Source organism: Lepidochelys kempii, chromosome 17, assembly GCF_965140265.1.
Source record: "Lepidochelys kempii isolate rLepKem1 chromosome 17, rLepKem1.hap2, whole genome shotgun sequence".
NCBI lineage: Eukaryota > Metazoa > Chordata > Testudines > Cheloniidae > Lepidochelys > Lepidochelys kempii.
In genome coordinates this window covers 19,104,916-19,119,002 of record NC_133272.1, presented here as the reverse complement: position 1 = coordinate 19,119,002, position 14,087 = coordinate 19,104,916, and the positions used below count along the sequence as shown (strand labels likewise).

Here is a 14,087-nt window from a genome sequence, read left to right as displayed (position 1 = left end):
CTGGTTTATGAGTTGTGTTGGTCTTACAAAACTGATTTTAAAAAGAACGGTGTGAATTTAGTGCGGGCAGAGTTCCTAAATGGCTGACCACACCAGAGCTTGAAGTCTTGACAGCCACAGTCCAGGCAGGAGCAAGTTAACCTGCCCCCAGCTGACTGCCCAACATGTTGCTGAGGCAGTCCTGTCTCCATGGCTCGGTCAGCCCTTGGGCCTTCAGCTAAGACTGCCAGAAAATGGGCCAGTTAGTGCCAGTTGGGATGGTGGCTCCCATGATGTGGACACCTGTCCACTGAACGGAAACCAGCTCATTTCCTACAAGCCATGGAATAGCCCGTGGTCCATTTTCAGTCACAAGCAGCCTGGAGATGAAAGTGCTATATACAGTATCATTCCTAATCCACTGACACCCAGCCAGTCCCTCTGCATCGCTTGATAGGTGGATGCTCACCGGCCAGTCCAATTGCCCTACGATGCCCTGTTCCTTCATCACTGCAGCTGCAACCTCTACAAAGCTGTAAGTCCAAGATAAACATTTCAATATTGGGAACTACTGCCTGGCTGTCAGCTCATGGTTCTGGGGGCGCTATCCCCTAATGAAGAAAGGTGGAATGTCAACTGGGAGTGTAGAAATAGCTACAAACATGGACCTGGCTAGCTTGTTTGTGTAGATACTCCAAACTGTGGTTTCCACCTGTAACAAAGTACGACCACAAAAAAAATCACAGCCACTTTGCTGGTCATCTAAAGGAGCCCATATATGCAGTATGTGGAAAGAGCAGTGAGCACGGTGTGCCCACAAACCACACGTCCCTAGGAAATTGCCCTAGAGCCAACAGTGCAGTTGGTCCTTGCTTGTTATTTTTAAGATACTCGTTGGAGGCAAGACCATTGTCCGGGTTGTGCAAAAATAGCAAATATTCTTTTGTGAAATTTAAAAAAAACCCACATAATGACTCACAGCTTTGTGGTGGGGCCTTGATCAGTTCCAGAATTGTGCTGACTGCAGCCTGACAGGTTTTACATCAGAACAGGAAAACATTTGCATGTTTTAACAGGGAAAAAAACCCCACAACCCTGCTCTTGGTCTAAACAAATGTTTGCATTTGGGAGGCACTTTCTTGAAAATGGGAGCATTCTTGAAAGAAACTGAGTTTCTTATCGCTCTGACATGCTCCTGCATTTGGATGGGGAGGTGGGGCAGAAAGGTCCATTTTTGATATTTGAGCTTTGCAATATCTAAGTGAATGAAATGTGAAAACCTTTGATTTTGAGGGTTCTCAGGTTAATTGTAAATCAGTCTCTGCCCTAATAATCACACACACTACAGCACTTCCGATTCCATCCAGCCGAGGGCAGTGGGGCTCATACAAATAAACCAGTACGCTACGCTATCACTGGCTTGTCTCTTACATTTTTCTACTCCCAGATCTCTCTGTTCCTTACAAAATGGACAGAGGTGTCCTTCTCTCAGCTTCCCAGGAATCCTGTAAGAGGACAGAACATTATTTTCCAGCACAACCGACCATTCATTCATTCCTGCTGCAGGAGGTTCCACTTCACCAACACACCAGGGCATGAATAACTTACTAATACGCAAGAGCACGCAATGTAATGGTCCCTGGTGCTTGCCTTAGGGATCCAGCAGTATGAGCTTCCTAGCGCCAAGGATTCCATCCTGCTTTTCCTGAGAGTGTTATTGCTTTACCAGCTGTCTGGGCCTTGACTGAGGAGCTACCCAGAACTGGCCACGGTCCTGTCTGTACTGAAAATGTGGGGTTTTTAATCAACTCAATCACCTGACCTGTTCACAAGAAACAGGGCTGAGCAGCTTTCTTCTGAGATGTACCCAGGTGTCAGCCGGGCTTGGGCCGCTGCCCTCATCGCGCTGCCTAACTGTGCCTGTGCCAGGGCATTCTGGGAAAATCCAGACAGTGCCTCAGCAGCGGGGAGAACGTCGGCGCCAGAAGAGATAGCTGCCAGTAGCACCTAGGGCAGAGCGTTCAGAGATCCTATGGCCGAAAGAGCGGGAGGACCTACCAAGGGGGAACCCGTTACACAGCCAAAGCTGTGTGCTGAACTGGTTGCAAGGAGAGCACGTGTCAACGTAGGCCTCTGGCAAGGGAGATGTGGTCAGGGATGCTAACGGAGTGTGAATGATGATGGAATCCTCTGCCGGTTTGACCACGCTGAATTTACCGGTGACCCATGTGACAAAGACAGCAATGGAGCAGAGGGCTGGCTGAGGTTAACAGCTCACAAAACACCTCCAAAAACAGGCTACCACGAGCAGGAAGCAGCTCAGATCCATGGCACAGAAGCTTCACCGTTGGCACAGCTCCATGGACCACTTTGAAGTGCTTTGGTGCCCAACAGTGCTCCAGCCACTGCCATTTGAGGCCACTGTCAGTGCTGCATGTGAAAGAGGAAGAAGAGTCTTGTGGTTAAGGCCCCAGCTGGGGAGCCACAAGACCTGGGTTCTATTCCCAATTCTGTTTATTCCCTTTGTGACCTTGGGCACGTCATGATCGCTCTGTGCATCAGCTTCCCAAGCTGTTAAACAGCCAAAAGGTACTTCCTTCCCACCCTGTGTAGGCTGGAAGCTCTTTGGGACAAGGACCATCTCTTGCTCTATGTCTGTACAGCCCCAAGCATAATGCAGCCCATATCTCAGTTGGGACTTCTTACCAAACTGTAAGTCGTGTATATGATGGAAACCATTTCGAGCCAGGAATGCTGCCGCACCCCTAGTTACAGCACCTATGTACACACTCGGAGAAGCTAATATGGCAGCCAGCACTCTTATAGCAAATCCAGGGAAGCCCCTATAATCACTTTCAATGCAGTGTCTTGGTTCAAGTGGTTTTATTTCAAAACTGGAACTCAATTTTCCCATTTGTTTTACAAGTTGCTTAAATAAATGTGGTTATTCTACAGAACATTACACTTCTCCCTACTTCCCCCTATTTACAAATCAACATATTTGCTTGTAGATCATTTGCTACCCCCTTTCCTGCCTACCCCACCCCCAAGGCAGAATGGGAACGAGCAGCCAGCTGGGGAAGGGCTCCGAGGCAATGCGTTGCCTCTGTCTGATCAGCTCGCCGAGTCTTTCTGGAGAAGGAGAATGGCAGCAACCGTTCAATATCTGGATGCTCCCCGTCAGTTCCTTGGGTGTGCAAACAGAGCAGGTCCATTTCAAACTCGCTACCGAAGAAAACCCTGCCTTTCTTTGCAGCACAGGGTGCCCCCTGTTTGTATATTGCACGGGCTCCTCTGTATGTGACCCCCCCCGTCTAGGCTGGGCTGCTGCAGCAGGCAAATGAAAAACCCAAACTAAATCGAACCCCTCCCGCTGTCCCTTCCAGATCATTTGAAAGCAGAAGTGGCTGTAAGCATCGGGGGACGGGCAGCCAAAGGCTCCCCTCCCCTCCCCTAATGCTGCTTTAGGAGCACAACTCTTAAGCCGGTGGTGCAGCAGGCTGGCCCAGAAGACCCATTATTTGCCTTTGCAAGTAGCGGTGAAGGGAGGAGAGGGGAAAGCTGGGAGAAATGACCACGGGAAGGGGGGGAAGATGAGGACATGTTTTGCTGGCTCAGGAAAGAAGCCACCACAGAAATGCCAAAGGAACCCTTAAGTGGGACTCAAGCCTTGTCTACACACACAAGTTGTGCTGTTTTAACAACACCTGCAGTGTCCTCCCTAGGGTGGACTCTGTTAGACTGGCAGACAGATGCTTACACCATATAACTTCTTCCCATATGGGAAGGGCAGTAATATATAGTGTTATAAGGCACCTTTAATAATAACTAGCTCTTATATGGGGCTTTTCATCAGTAGATCTCAAAGCACTTTACAAAGGAGAGGTCGGTCTCATTATGCCAATTTTACAGATGAGGAAACTGAGGCACAGAGAAGGGAAGTGACTTGCCGAAGGTCACCCAGCAGGCCAATAGTAGAGCTGGGAACAGAACCCAGGTCTGCTAAGTCCCAGTCCAGTGCTCAATCCATTTTGCCACACATGCACACTAGAGGTGTATGGGTGTAACAATTTCAGTTCAAATAAAAATGCACACCCCAGGCCCCAGCCCACCCACTGACATAATTATATCAGTACTAAATTGGTGTGTAGACCTGGCCCTCTGCCCAGGGGGAGTTTCATCCAGCCATGAGTACAAATTTTTTGTTTTAAATTAAAACCAAAAGCATACCAGCCAAACACTTCAGTTATTTTGTCTATGAACACAGTAGGAAACAGCACTCTCTTTTCTTCAGCTCACTCTTCTTCAGCAGTTAGGTTTAATAGGCCATAGTTTCAAAAGTAGCCCCTGATTTTCAGTGCCTTAATTTTGGGGAGCCCAACCAAGCAGCGGAAATTTTCACTGACTTCTAACAGAGTAGAGAGGGCCTGGCCCTCCTGAAAATAAGGTTCCCTGGGCATCTCCAGCTGGGGCCCAACCACTGCAGCACCCAAAAAAATAAAAGTGACCACTTGAAAATTTGGGCCAATGTCATACTTTAAAAGCTCGGTCTCTAGGGGATGGAACTGATTGAATTTGCCATGTTAGCCAAAAGGTGCATTTGCAATCTTGTTCCTCTTAGCACTGGCAATAGAATGTACAAGGGTTAGCCATGATTGGGATTCAACCAGGAACTTTCATGTTGGTGTATGTGTGTGTCAGAGAGAGAGAGAGAGAGAGAGCATGCACGTGAAAGAGAGAGAATATGCATCAGACACACATGTGCACGTTACCGAGAAGCCATTGACAAATTGGGGGAAGTTCAGAGAACATAAACACAAATGATCAGGGCCTGGGGAGATGGATTTAGAAGAAAATACTAACAGAACTCCACAGATACAAGCTGGCTAAGAGATGACATAGGCAGGAGGATTTTATTCTACCCCTCAAGCAGCTGTAGGATTTTAAAAACCAAGAAGGAAAAGGAATGATTTAGGATGGGGCCCCTGGCTACAACTAGGAGTAACAGGATAAAATGAAGAAAGGGAAAATATGGGCTGGCTATCAGGAAAAACTTTCTGACAGTCAGATGCAGTAGGCTGTGGAATAATCTCCCCTGGGGAATGGCGGAAGCCCCCTAGTTTGGCACTCAAGTGGACAACCCCTCCCCCCTAAATTTCCTGCAGCGAGCAATCTTGTAATAGCAATGGAGAGGGACCAGATAGTCTGATAGGTCTTTTCCATCCCTGACTGGTGTGTGTGTGGGCACGTTCTCTTTGCTAGCAACAAAACTACCTTGGTGAGATTTGTCATGTACAAGGTCACCTCAAAACGTTACAAGCTTGCAGTGTCTTGTTTGCAGAACTCAAGGTAATTATCCCTGAAGGGAAGTAACCATTTGAGGTGTCCTTGACTACGTTCCAACACTGGCAACGTCTCGTCCTTTCCATCTAGGAAATGCCAGGAGATGCTTTCACTGTTGCACAGCTAAGGGAAAAGCAATATAAATCAAAGCCATGGATTCCTGTTCCTGGAGAACCACTGCATGTTACCAGACCCAAGCGGGAAGTGGAAAGTCCCAATCCGACTGCAGACAATGGAGAGACCAGCAGGAGAGTATTTGTAGGAGTTAAGGGAACCGACCACAAGCTGATAATGGCAGAGACCGGGTACTGCTGACCCCAGAACAGATCCCTTAATGGCACTGGTGTCTTTGGCCTTCTGAGCTCAGAGCATGAGCCAGATCTAGGGAGCGGTGAATGTGTTTGGTTGGGACATCCCCAACACGGTTGCCAGGCTGGTGGAGTTGCTCATCGTTCAAACCATTCTCCGAGGTGCAAGGGGGACAAAGGACAGCCCAGGTCCATTGCTGGTGATGGATGGAGTTGGCGACTTTTGATTGGCACCAGTGAATCGGATGCTGAGGTGAGGGGCACGCCAGAGAGTTGACAAGAGAGTGGGGACAGCCCATGGCTTTGGGCCATGGCGATACGTAAACATCCATGGGGGCGGTCAGAGATCAGAGCCAGGGCTCATCAGCAATGGCACAAGCATCTCCATGAGCCACGGCTGCATTGGTAGGCAAGGACACCCCACACAGAGGGCTGGCCTCCACCCTGTGACTCCTCAGTAGAAAGAATATTGGTTCTCAACCGCCCTGGTCCTGCTGCGCGAGCCGTCGCTCTCGTGGTAGTCCTCCACGCTAATGCTGGGTGACTCCAGCAGGCGCTCAGTACTGTTGCTGCGGCTCCGGGCACTGAGGGTCCCCTCCATTCGGTGGTACAGAGGGTGGCCGGTTGAGGAGGAAGAGGCGACAGCCCCCTCCCCAGGCGATGCGGGCTGGAAAGGGCCTGGCACAAAGCTGGAGAAGTAGGGTTGGGATGGGAGGTCGCTCCTGCAGCTGGGCTGTTGGGAGGCAACAGCTGGGGCAGGGCTGGCATCTGCAAGGTGAAACACAAAAGAGTCACGTGCCCGGAGAAGGCACGAGGGCGAATGTTTTACAAGCTGTTCGGTGCTGGACTGGCAGCCACGGAGAGAGGAGTTCTCCGTCCCCAGGGCACATACAGCACAGGGATGCTTGCCCCGCACAGCCCTGCCAATCAGCTTTGCACTCACATGAAACCTGTCATCAGAGAGTCTCATGTGCTTTACACAGGTGAGTGTCATTAGACCCAAGTGACAGGTGGGGAAACTGAGGCACCCATGGGGTAGGTGGAGGGGGTCTTGTCCAAGGTCACCCAGCAAGTCAGTGACCGTCAGGACTTCAGATCTGCTGCAGATCTTCCAACTCCTAGACTCTAGGTGGCGTGATCTCTCCTAACCTCAACCAGTTGAAATATGGAGCCAGGGCCTGGGAGTGGCCATGCATGCGAGGAAGGGCAGAGTGGTACTGGGATGGGCTGCTCTATCGACTAAGGTGCTAGCTCATTGTCTTTGTCCATCTCACAGCGCTTTGCAGACTCCGGCTCGGCCTCACAGCGCCCAGGCCAGGCAAGGAAGCAGGCGGGATCACCAGAGACACGGCGGGCAAGTCACTACATGAAGTCAGCGGGCGAGCTGAGAAAGACATCAGGTCTCCCGAATCCCACTCCAGCACTTTAACCGTGGCTCCTCGCTGCAGATCCCCCAGTGGTTCAGACTCCAGTGCTCGGATGCCAGGAGCTACATCCTGTCCCTCCCAGCCTCTCCCACTGACCCGAACGAATCTGCTCTCAGTTAATTTGGGTCTTGGCCAATATGGAGACAGCCGCCCTCTCAGTCTGCTGCGTGAAGCCACGCAACCCACATTGCCTGCAGGGGGTGAGCGCAGGTATGCGCCCTTCCTTGCAGGCCTTGGAGGGCAAAGGGGTGTCTCCTGCCCAGCCAGGGGTGGCTCCTTCTCCCCAAGCACAGTGGCACAGTCCCTCCGCTCTCATGGCGATGCCCCAGCCTGCCCCAGATACAGCTGGGACAGCACCGGGCTGCGTAGGCCTCACCTCGGAAGCCCTGTGCATTGCTAACACAGCAGAGGATTGAGACGCTCGTGCAGCTGAAATGCCTCCAAGGGGAAAGGGGAGCACAAAAATCGATGGGGCCAAGAGGCGAGGGGGAGGGAGGGCAGAAAGCACCAGCGCTGTGACTTTGCCCCTTCTACCTCCAACTGCACAAGCGCTCTGTGGGTCTGGATGGGACGTGCGGCCTATCACCCCCCTCTCCCCAATCGGCCCCAGATGGGGACCTGGAACAAGATCAGGCCCATCACATTTGGATCATCTTGAGCAGATCCCCCTTCACTGCAGTAGCGGGGTGTGGGGAGGCCAGCAGCTGGTGCAGGGACTCCTGGCAGCACGTCCCCATCAGAGGGATTGAGGGGTGTGGGTAACAGCCCAGAGGCACGGGGACGCTGCACAGATCTGGTGGCTCCCCAGAAAACCAGGCAGGTCTTGGGGGAAAACCAAAGTCCTTGGGGGACTGGACTCCCTGCCACTTCCTATGCAGACAGAAGGAAGCCTGTCTCCCTGGGGAAGAACTGGGAGACAACACTGAGCCCCATATTAAGGCTATGTAGGGGAGCACTGACCTCTGTATCATGTTATGGCCCCCATTGCTCATTTGAGGAGTGGGTTTTAAATGCATCCATCCTATGCCAGTTTGGAGGCAGCTCAGCCCCAAACGAGAACATCCCCTCCGGACAAGAGGTGCTCAGGGCCCTCGCCCTGTTCAGCCCCTCAAGATCTGATCAGACGCATGGACACAGGTAATCAAATCCTTCCCACAAGGTCCCGCCTAATTGCATCTCGAGTGATTTCACTCTCCCTGCCTCATCAAGTATGTGCAACAGGCCACTCAGCACATCCCTTATCACCGGAGCAGAAAATACACACACTGGCCCCCAGCATGCTCTTCCTACAGCTCATGGAGATGGAGATGGATACACACACAGAGCTCCTTTAGATTTTTTTATATATGAAGGCAGCACCTCTAGTGGTTAGAGCAGAACACTGGACATCTGTAAGGCCAGGTACATGGTTGTCAGACGGGACTGAACCTTGGACCTCTGGATGCGAAAGCCCGCACCACTTCTGCCTGAGCTAAAAGGAGCTGGATCTGCTAGCCAGGGCTGTAGCAGGCTCAACCTCTATATATGTCCGGGCCATCACTAGAAGGGGCACATCCACATCCAGGATGCTGCGTTTCTATTCTAATCCCTTGCTGTGTGACCCTGAGCAAGTCATAATCTCGCTGACCCTCACTTTGTCTCTCTGTAAAATGGGATAATAGACACAGACCCACTTTCATACCATGCTTTGAGATCCCTGGATGAGAGATACCAGACATTATGTTGTGGAAGTTCTCTCTGGAAATCCACCCCAGCCCATATCAAAGGGCGCCAGCCTGTAAAGCCAGCTTGGTCCTTCTAGCCAGGGAATCTTGGACACCACCATTCCTGAGCTGGCTGCTGGTCAGAAGAACTCAAGGGCTAAGTGAAGTGCTCCTAGCCCCACTCCCCAAGGGTCAGCATAGGGGCAACACCTTAGAATAAGCAGGACAGCTTTTGGGAAATGGTACTGGAGGAGAAAACACGAGAGAGTCTTTTTCTTTTGGATGTTTGCAGGGAACTTGGTGCAAGCACGTTTCTCTTGGAGACGGCCCTGACCCCAAGTCCTAGGATCGCATCCGGATATGAGCTCTGACCCATCTCCAGCTCTCCTCACTCATCTCCTGTGCAGGATCACGAGGGATGCTGTGCTAGCCGGGTGACCTACCAGAGAAGGGGCCCTGCGCCACAACGTAGCTGCGGAGAGTGATGTCAGCTGAGCCGCCGGACTCCAGGGGGATGGGGTGGGTGTGGAAGTGCCGCAACATATCGAAGATGGTCTGGAACCAGAGGTGCTGAACATGGCACTGGCCGTTCTCGTTCAGGGATAGCCGGAGGTGCTGCAAGAGAGGGGCGCAGTGAAGCAGATGGGCCGAAGGGCAAGTCCACAGCGGCCGTGGATACTGACCCAAGTGTTATTTGTGCCACAGATCGTGCACATGGCTTGGTTCCTTCATGTGCTGGGTAGAGCGTTTACAGCTCCCCCAATCCAAAGGCTACTGGTTATCTACAAACAAAATTGTTTTTTCCGCTTCGCTAGCAATTTGGCTCAAAACAGGAAGATCTCACGTTTCAGAGCTGATTGAAACTGATTGGCTGCCAAGCAACAGTTGCTATGACCCATTCAGAAAGCGTCTGGTCAGGGAAGCTGGCCTTTTGGGTTACCAGCAGCATGAAACAGAAGTGTTCTTTGAGAAGAGGGGGAAATAAAAAGGAAAGCACCTTTACCAAAAAAACACTGGAATAGAGGCTGCACAAAGAGAACACCCAGCAGAGAGCTTCTGCTCTGGGACCTTTCACTGACACTCACCCGGCTGCATGCAAGTTAAAGTGCAACTGACTTGTAATGCAAGACATTTGCTGGGAAATCAAAGGCTAGTTCCCACTTTCTGCAGTGGAGTGGCCTGTTAAAATGTTCTAGTTTCACCCCTATGGGGTAGTATTCCTTATAAACACTGCACATTTAAATGCCCTTTCTGAGTTGTAAGTCCCTCCTGTGAAGCATGAGGTTCCTCTGCGCAGCTCCTACCAAACTCGGGGGGGGGGGGTGTTTATTAGTAAACAATTATGTTCTAAAAATAAAACAAAAATGTGTATGCAACAAGAGCTTCCTTTCTTGGGTCCTGAGCCTGAGAGGTGCTGGGCACGCACAATGTTCCCTGAAACCAGTTGGAAGAGAGTGCTCAGCATCACTCAGGATCAGGCCTGCCATGACTTGCCAAGGCTAACACTTGCCAGGGGGACATCCCCTTCAGCCCTGCAGAGTTGAGAGCGCTCAGAGCCCCCTGAGCCCTAACCCATGTCAGGAATGTGTCTCTTTCCCCGTCACCCCAACCCAGGGCTTAACAGGGTGGCTGCTGGAACAAGCACCCCCCTGCCATGTCTAATAAGAGAGAGGATTTGCATTCAGCTCTGCCACTGAAACCTCACAGGTTTCTACTTCACTGAACCCCCTCAGACTTCATCCACAGCACCATTCAGGCGAGTGCCTTTCGCTTTCACGCACCAGGCCAGGAACCTGTGCAGCCAGCCCCAAAGGGCTAATAGATCTCTCCATGGGAAATTACCTAGCGGCGTCACCAAGGGGAGAACTGATGCCTCTTCGCTAGAACGTGGACACTTGCAAGAGTTATTGCTACCATACCGAGCCACTCAGGCTGTCCCAGCATTGAGGGCCATCGATGCCAAGCAGAAACAGAAACAGAATAGGAATAAAAGGGAGGCTTTTAATCCAGTGATCTCAAAGCACCTTAGAAAGGGAGCCAAGTATCAGCCCAGTTTTGCAGAGGAGCTGGACAGAAAGGGGTTGAGTAAGCTGCCCATGGTCACTCAGTAAGTCAGTGGCGGAGTCGGGAATAGTCTGCAGATCTCCAGAGTTGTCCCCTGACAGAGTCGCATAGTCCGTGCTTAACCTGGGGCACGTGAGTCATACACCGCATAAAAAGGGGTCTGTGTTAGACACACACACAAAAACAGCCAGCAAGAACAAACAGGCTTTATATTTAAAAAAAAAACAAAAAAACAGGCCTTGCTCTGATCTTCCTATTGTGCTGTTCCTGGCAGGCTGGCACTGGGATAAGGAGCTGCCAGCATTGTTTCTTTTAAAGCCTTCCTGCCTTAGCAGAGCAGCAAGCGCTGTCAAATCTGCGAGATGCATTTCGGTGGCTCAGCATTTCCACTCCCCCAGCTTCATGTTCGGAGCAGCCAGACTGAGAGCCCTAGATAGCGGCTGCATTTCTCTTGGGTGGGGGGGCCGGGGGTGGGAAGGCGGTTAACGCTCGCTTGGGAGCCGAGCCAGGAGACTAAACTGCGTGGGCTATTGGCAAAGTGGGTGGTTTGGGGTCCCCTTGGGCATTTTATTCTCTATTCATTAGAGCTGGTCTGGCAGAGCCCCCTCTGGCAGCATCTTAAGCCTACAGGAAGCTTTCACTTCCTCCGACATGCTAATCCTCCAGGGCTGCTCTCAGTCCTCTCCCTGCACCGAGCAGCTCATTCACTCTCCTCTAGCAGCCTTGCTTCCCACTGGCTCCCTGGGCTGCTCTAGGTGGCTAACATCCAGCTTCCTTTAGAGCCCCCCAGGCTTCTTTCACAAGGGGTTTGGTAGCCCCAGTGTCCTGGCTACATTCCAATTCTGGTAACCACCTGACAATCCCTTCCTCGCTTTCGACTGGATCCAAGACCCTCACATCACTCTCTGGGGACGTCTTCACTGCAGCTAGAGGTAGACATACGCGCACTAACTTTGATCAGGCTGTGTAGCTGGGGCAGCGCAGGTGGCAGGAGGGGCTAGCCACCCTGAGTACCACCCCGTCTGAGACTTAGGGCCGTACTCAGGCCATTGGCCCACCCTGCAGGTACATTGCTACTTTTAGCATGCTAGGTCAAACAAAGCTAGCACACGTATATCGACTCAATGTACCCTCCATACTAACCTGTAGCTCAGTATTTCTGTGCCCTGTTAAAAGGGGTCAGCGTTCCACCCCAGAGAGAGCTGCATTTCAGTGATGGTGAGCTAATCCCTGTTCATGACATAGATCTTCATCTTGCTTTCAGTACAAGGGTGTCACTTCCACTGAAATCAATGGGAGCTTTGCCTAGAGAATCTGGGGGCAAAACTGATCTGTAGTGTTGTAGCCCAGTAGACCGGGCACTGGACTGGGACTCATGACACCTGGGCTCTATTCCCAACTCTGCCATTGGCCTGCTGGAGGACATGAGGGAAGTCATGTCCCGCCCTGTGCCTCAGTTTCCCCACCCGTAAAAAGGAGATGATGATACTGACTTCCTCTGTAAAGTGCTTTGAGATCTAACAATGAAGAGAGTGACTAGTAGTAGTTTGTGGAGTGCTTCCAATTCTGGTAACCACCTGACCATCCAGACCTCTGGATGAAAGGCCACACATAAACGTTAGCTCTTTTCATTCCCTCTTATGCAGCACAGAACTAAAGAGATGGAGAACCACTGTCCTAATTTGTTATGCAGCATGGCCATGTGTTTTAAACAGCTGCAAAGGTGGCCACATTTCAGCCACAGGTGGAATGGATCTTTGTACATCATTCTGGGATGAAAGGCGCTTTCAAGGGTTGGAGAATTATTCATGTTTGGGGATCTCGGCAATCCCAAAAAAGCCCAGTCAATAATGACACTTCCGAGCATCTTTTTAGAAGTCAGCAGAGCTATCCTGCTTCCGAGCCCCACTGTAATCAGACAGGTAGGCCAGAGACAGGCCCCCGTCCTGCTTCCTGCTCGCTACATATTGGACTGACGCTGAGAGGTGGAAAGACAAACGAGGGATAGCATCAGAGAACAGTGGGTGAGTGCGGCTAGTGCAGTTCTAAAACCATTTAAATAACAAGCATCACAATGGCACTTGCCTTTGCTTTCCCCTGGAAGTTAAAAGTCAGCACGTATTCGCCTGGTCGAGTTTCACTCTGCCGAATGACAAACAGACCGTGACTCCTGGCCCCACCGAAGAGCACCAGCTGGGCAGCTTTGATCCGTGACAGCGTCCCGTGGAACCAGGGGAAATCTGAGAGGTTGATCTCCACTTCTGTCTCGCTTTCCTCCCCTGTACAGTTGGAAAGGGGTAAAAGAAAGGCAGTTTAGAGAGGGAAATGGTTGTCTTTCGAAAGGGACGGCAGCAACAGTGAATAGACCGCAGGGCTCTGGCAGAGGACGTTCTGGCTATTCCAGAAGGATCAGGATCATATGCTGGGAAGATGACGTCTGAGTCAAATACAGAGGATCGTGTTGTAAATGTGCACCTGTAGCTAAGCAGGCTGGCTACTGGGTGCTCCTCTCAATTCCACTGAAAGAGTGGCCAGGCAGGGCAGAAAAAGGGTTTCTATATTAAACCAATGGGCTCTTCTGGCTGGGAGCAGCGGGGCAAGGTTAGAAAGGAGTGCACTCGTCCCTCCCTGCCTGCCTATACAACCTCCCCATCAGCTTTATTCCTGGGTGCACACCTCCTCCCTTTTTGCCACTGGGCACACCCACCCTATGTATGGGCACCTCATGTACACACCTGTCCCCATGAACACCCCTTTAATTCCCCACCTCCACCCTTCCCCCTCACACCCTTCTCTCTAATCAGAATGCAGCAGTTCTGCTCAGGATTTGCTCAAGAGACCCACGGTGCATTGCAATGGGATTTTCCCCTTTTCTTCTGTCAGTTGTGTCACATACAGCAAATCAGTTGGAAGGTGGCCAACGTGGCTACCTCCCTTCCCACCCACCCCCCACCCCCCCGGAGCCTTGCAGGTACCTGCTAAATGACTGCTAGTGGCTGGTGACTCCACGGTCTGCAGGAAGTTTTCCAGTGGTACATGGGCCAGGTGTTCCCCCAAGGAGTCCCTGGCCCTGCCATGCGGGGGTGAGATGACAGTGGCAGCGGTCGGGGTGGTGGTGTGGGTGGCAAGCACAGAACATCTGTCTGGAGTCCTGTGCACACCTGAAAGGAAGGCAAGCTTTAACGGCTTAAAGCTCAGAGTTTCTCTGAGAATCAACCCACAAGCACCTGTCACAGACCAACAAGATCGGTGCTACACCCTCA

At 51.5% G+C, this 14,087-nt stretch overlaps 1 protein-coding gene across 4 annotated transcripts in view; it reads right to left on the bottom strand.

Annotated features, from left to right (window-relative positions):
- Positions 1–2,847: 2,847 nt before the first annotated feature.
- Positions 2,848–14,087, bottom strand: part of SH2B2 (SH2B adaptor protein 2) — a 66,385-nt gene continuing 55,145 nt past the window's right edge. For all 4 annotated transcript variants that reach the window (XM_073315653.1, XM_073315655.1, XM_073315654.1 and 1 more), the window contains exons 6-9: positions 13,800–13,985; positions 12,910–13,103; positions 9,204–9,375; positions 2,848–6,398 (exon numbers count right to left, since the gene is read on the bottom strand). In XM_073315653.1, the coding sequence (XP_073171754.1) occupies positions 6,085–6,398; positions 9,204–9,375; positions 12,910–13,103; positions 13,800–13,985 (866 nt within the window). In that variant the 3' untranslated portion in view covers positions 2,848–6,084. The remainder of the gene's footprint in view (positions 6,399–9,203; positions 9,376–12,909; positions 13,104–13,799; positions 13,986–14,087) is intronic.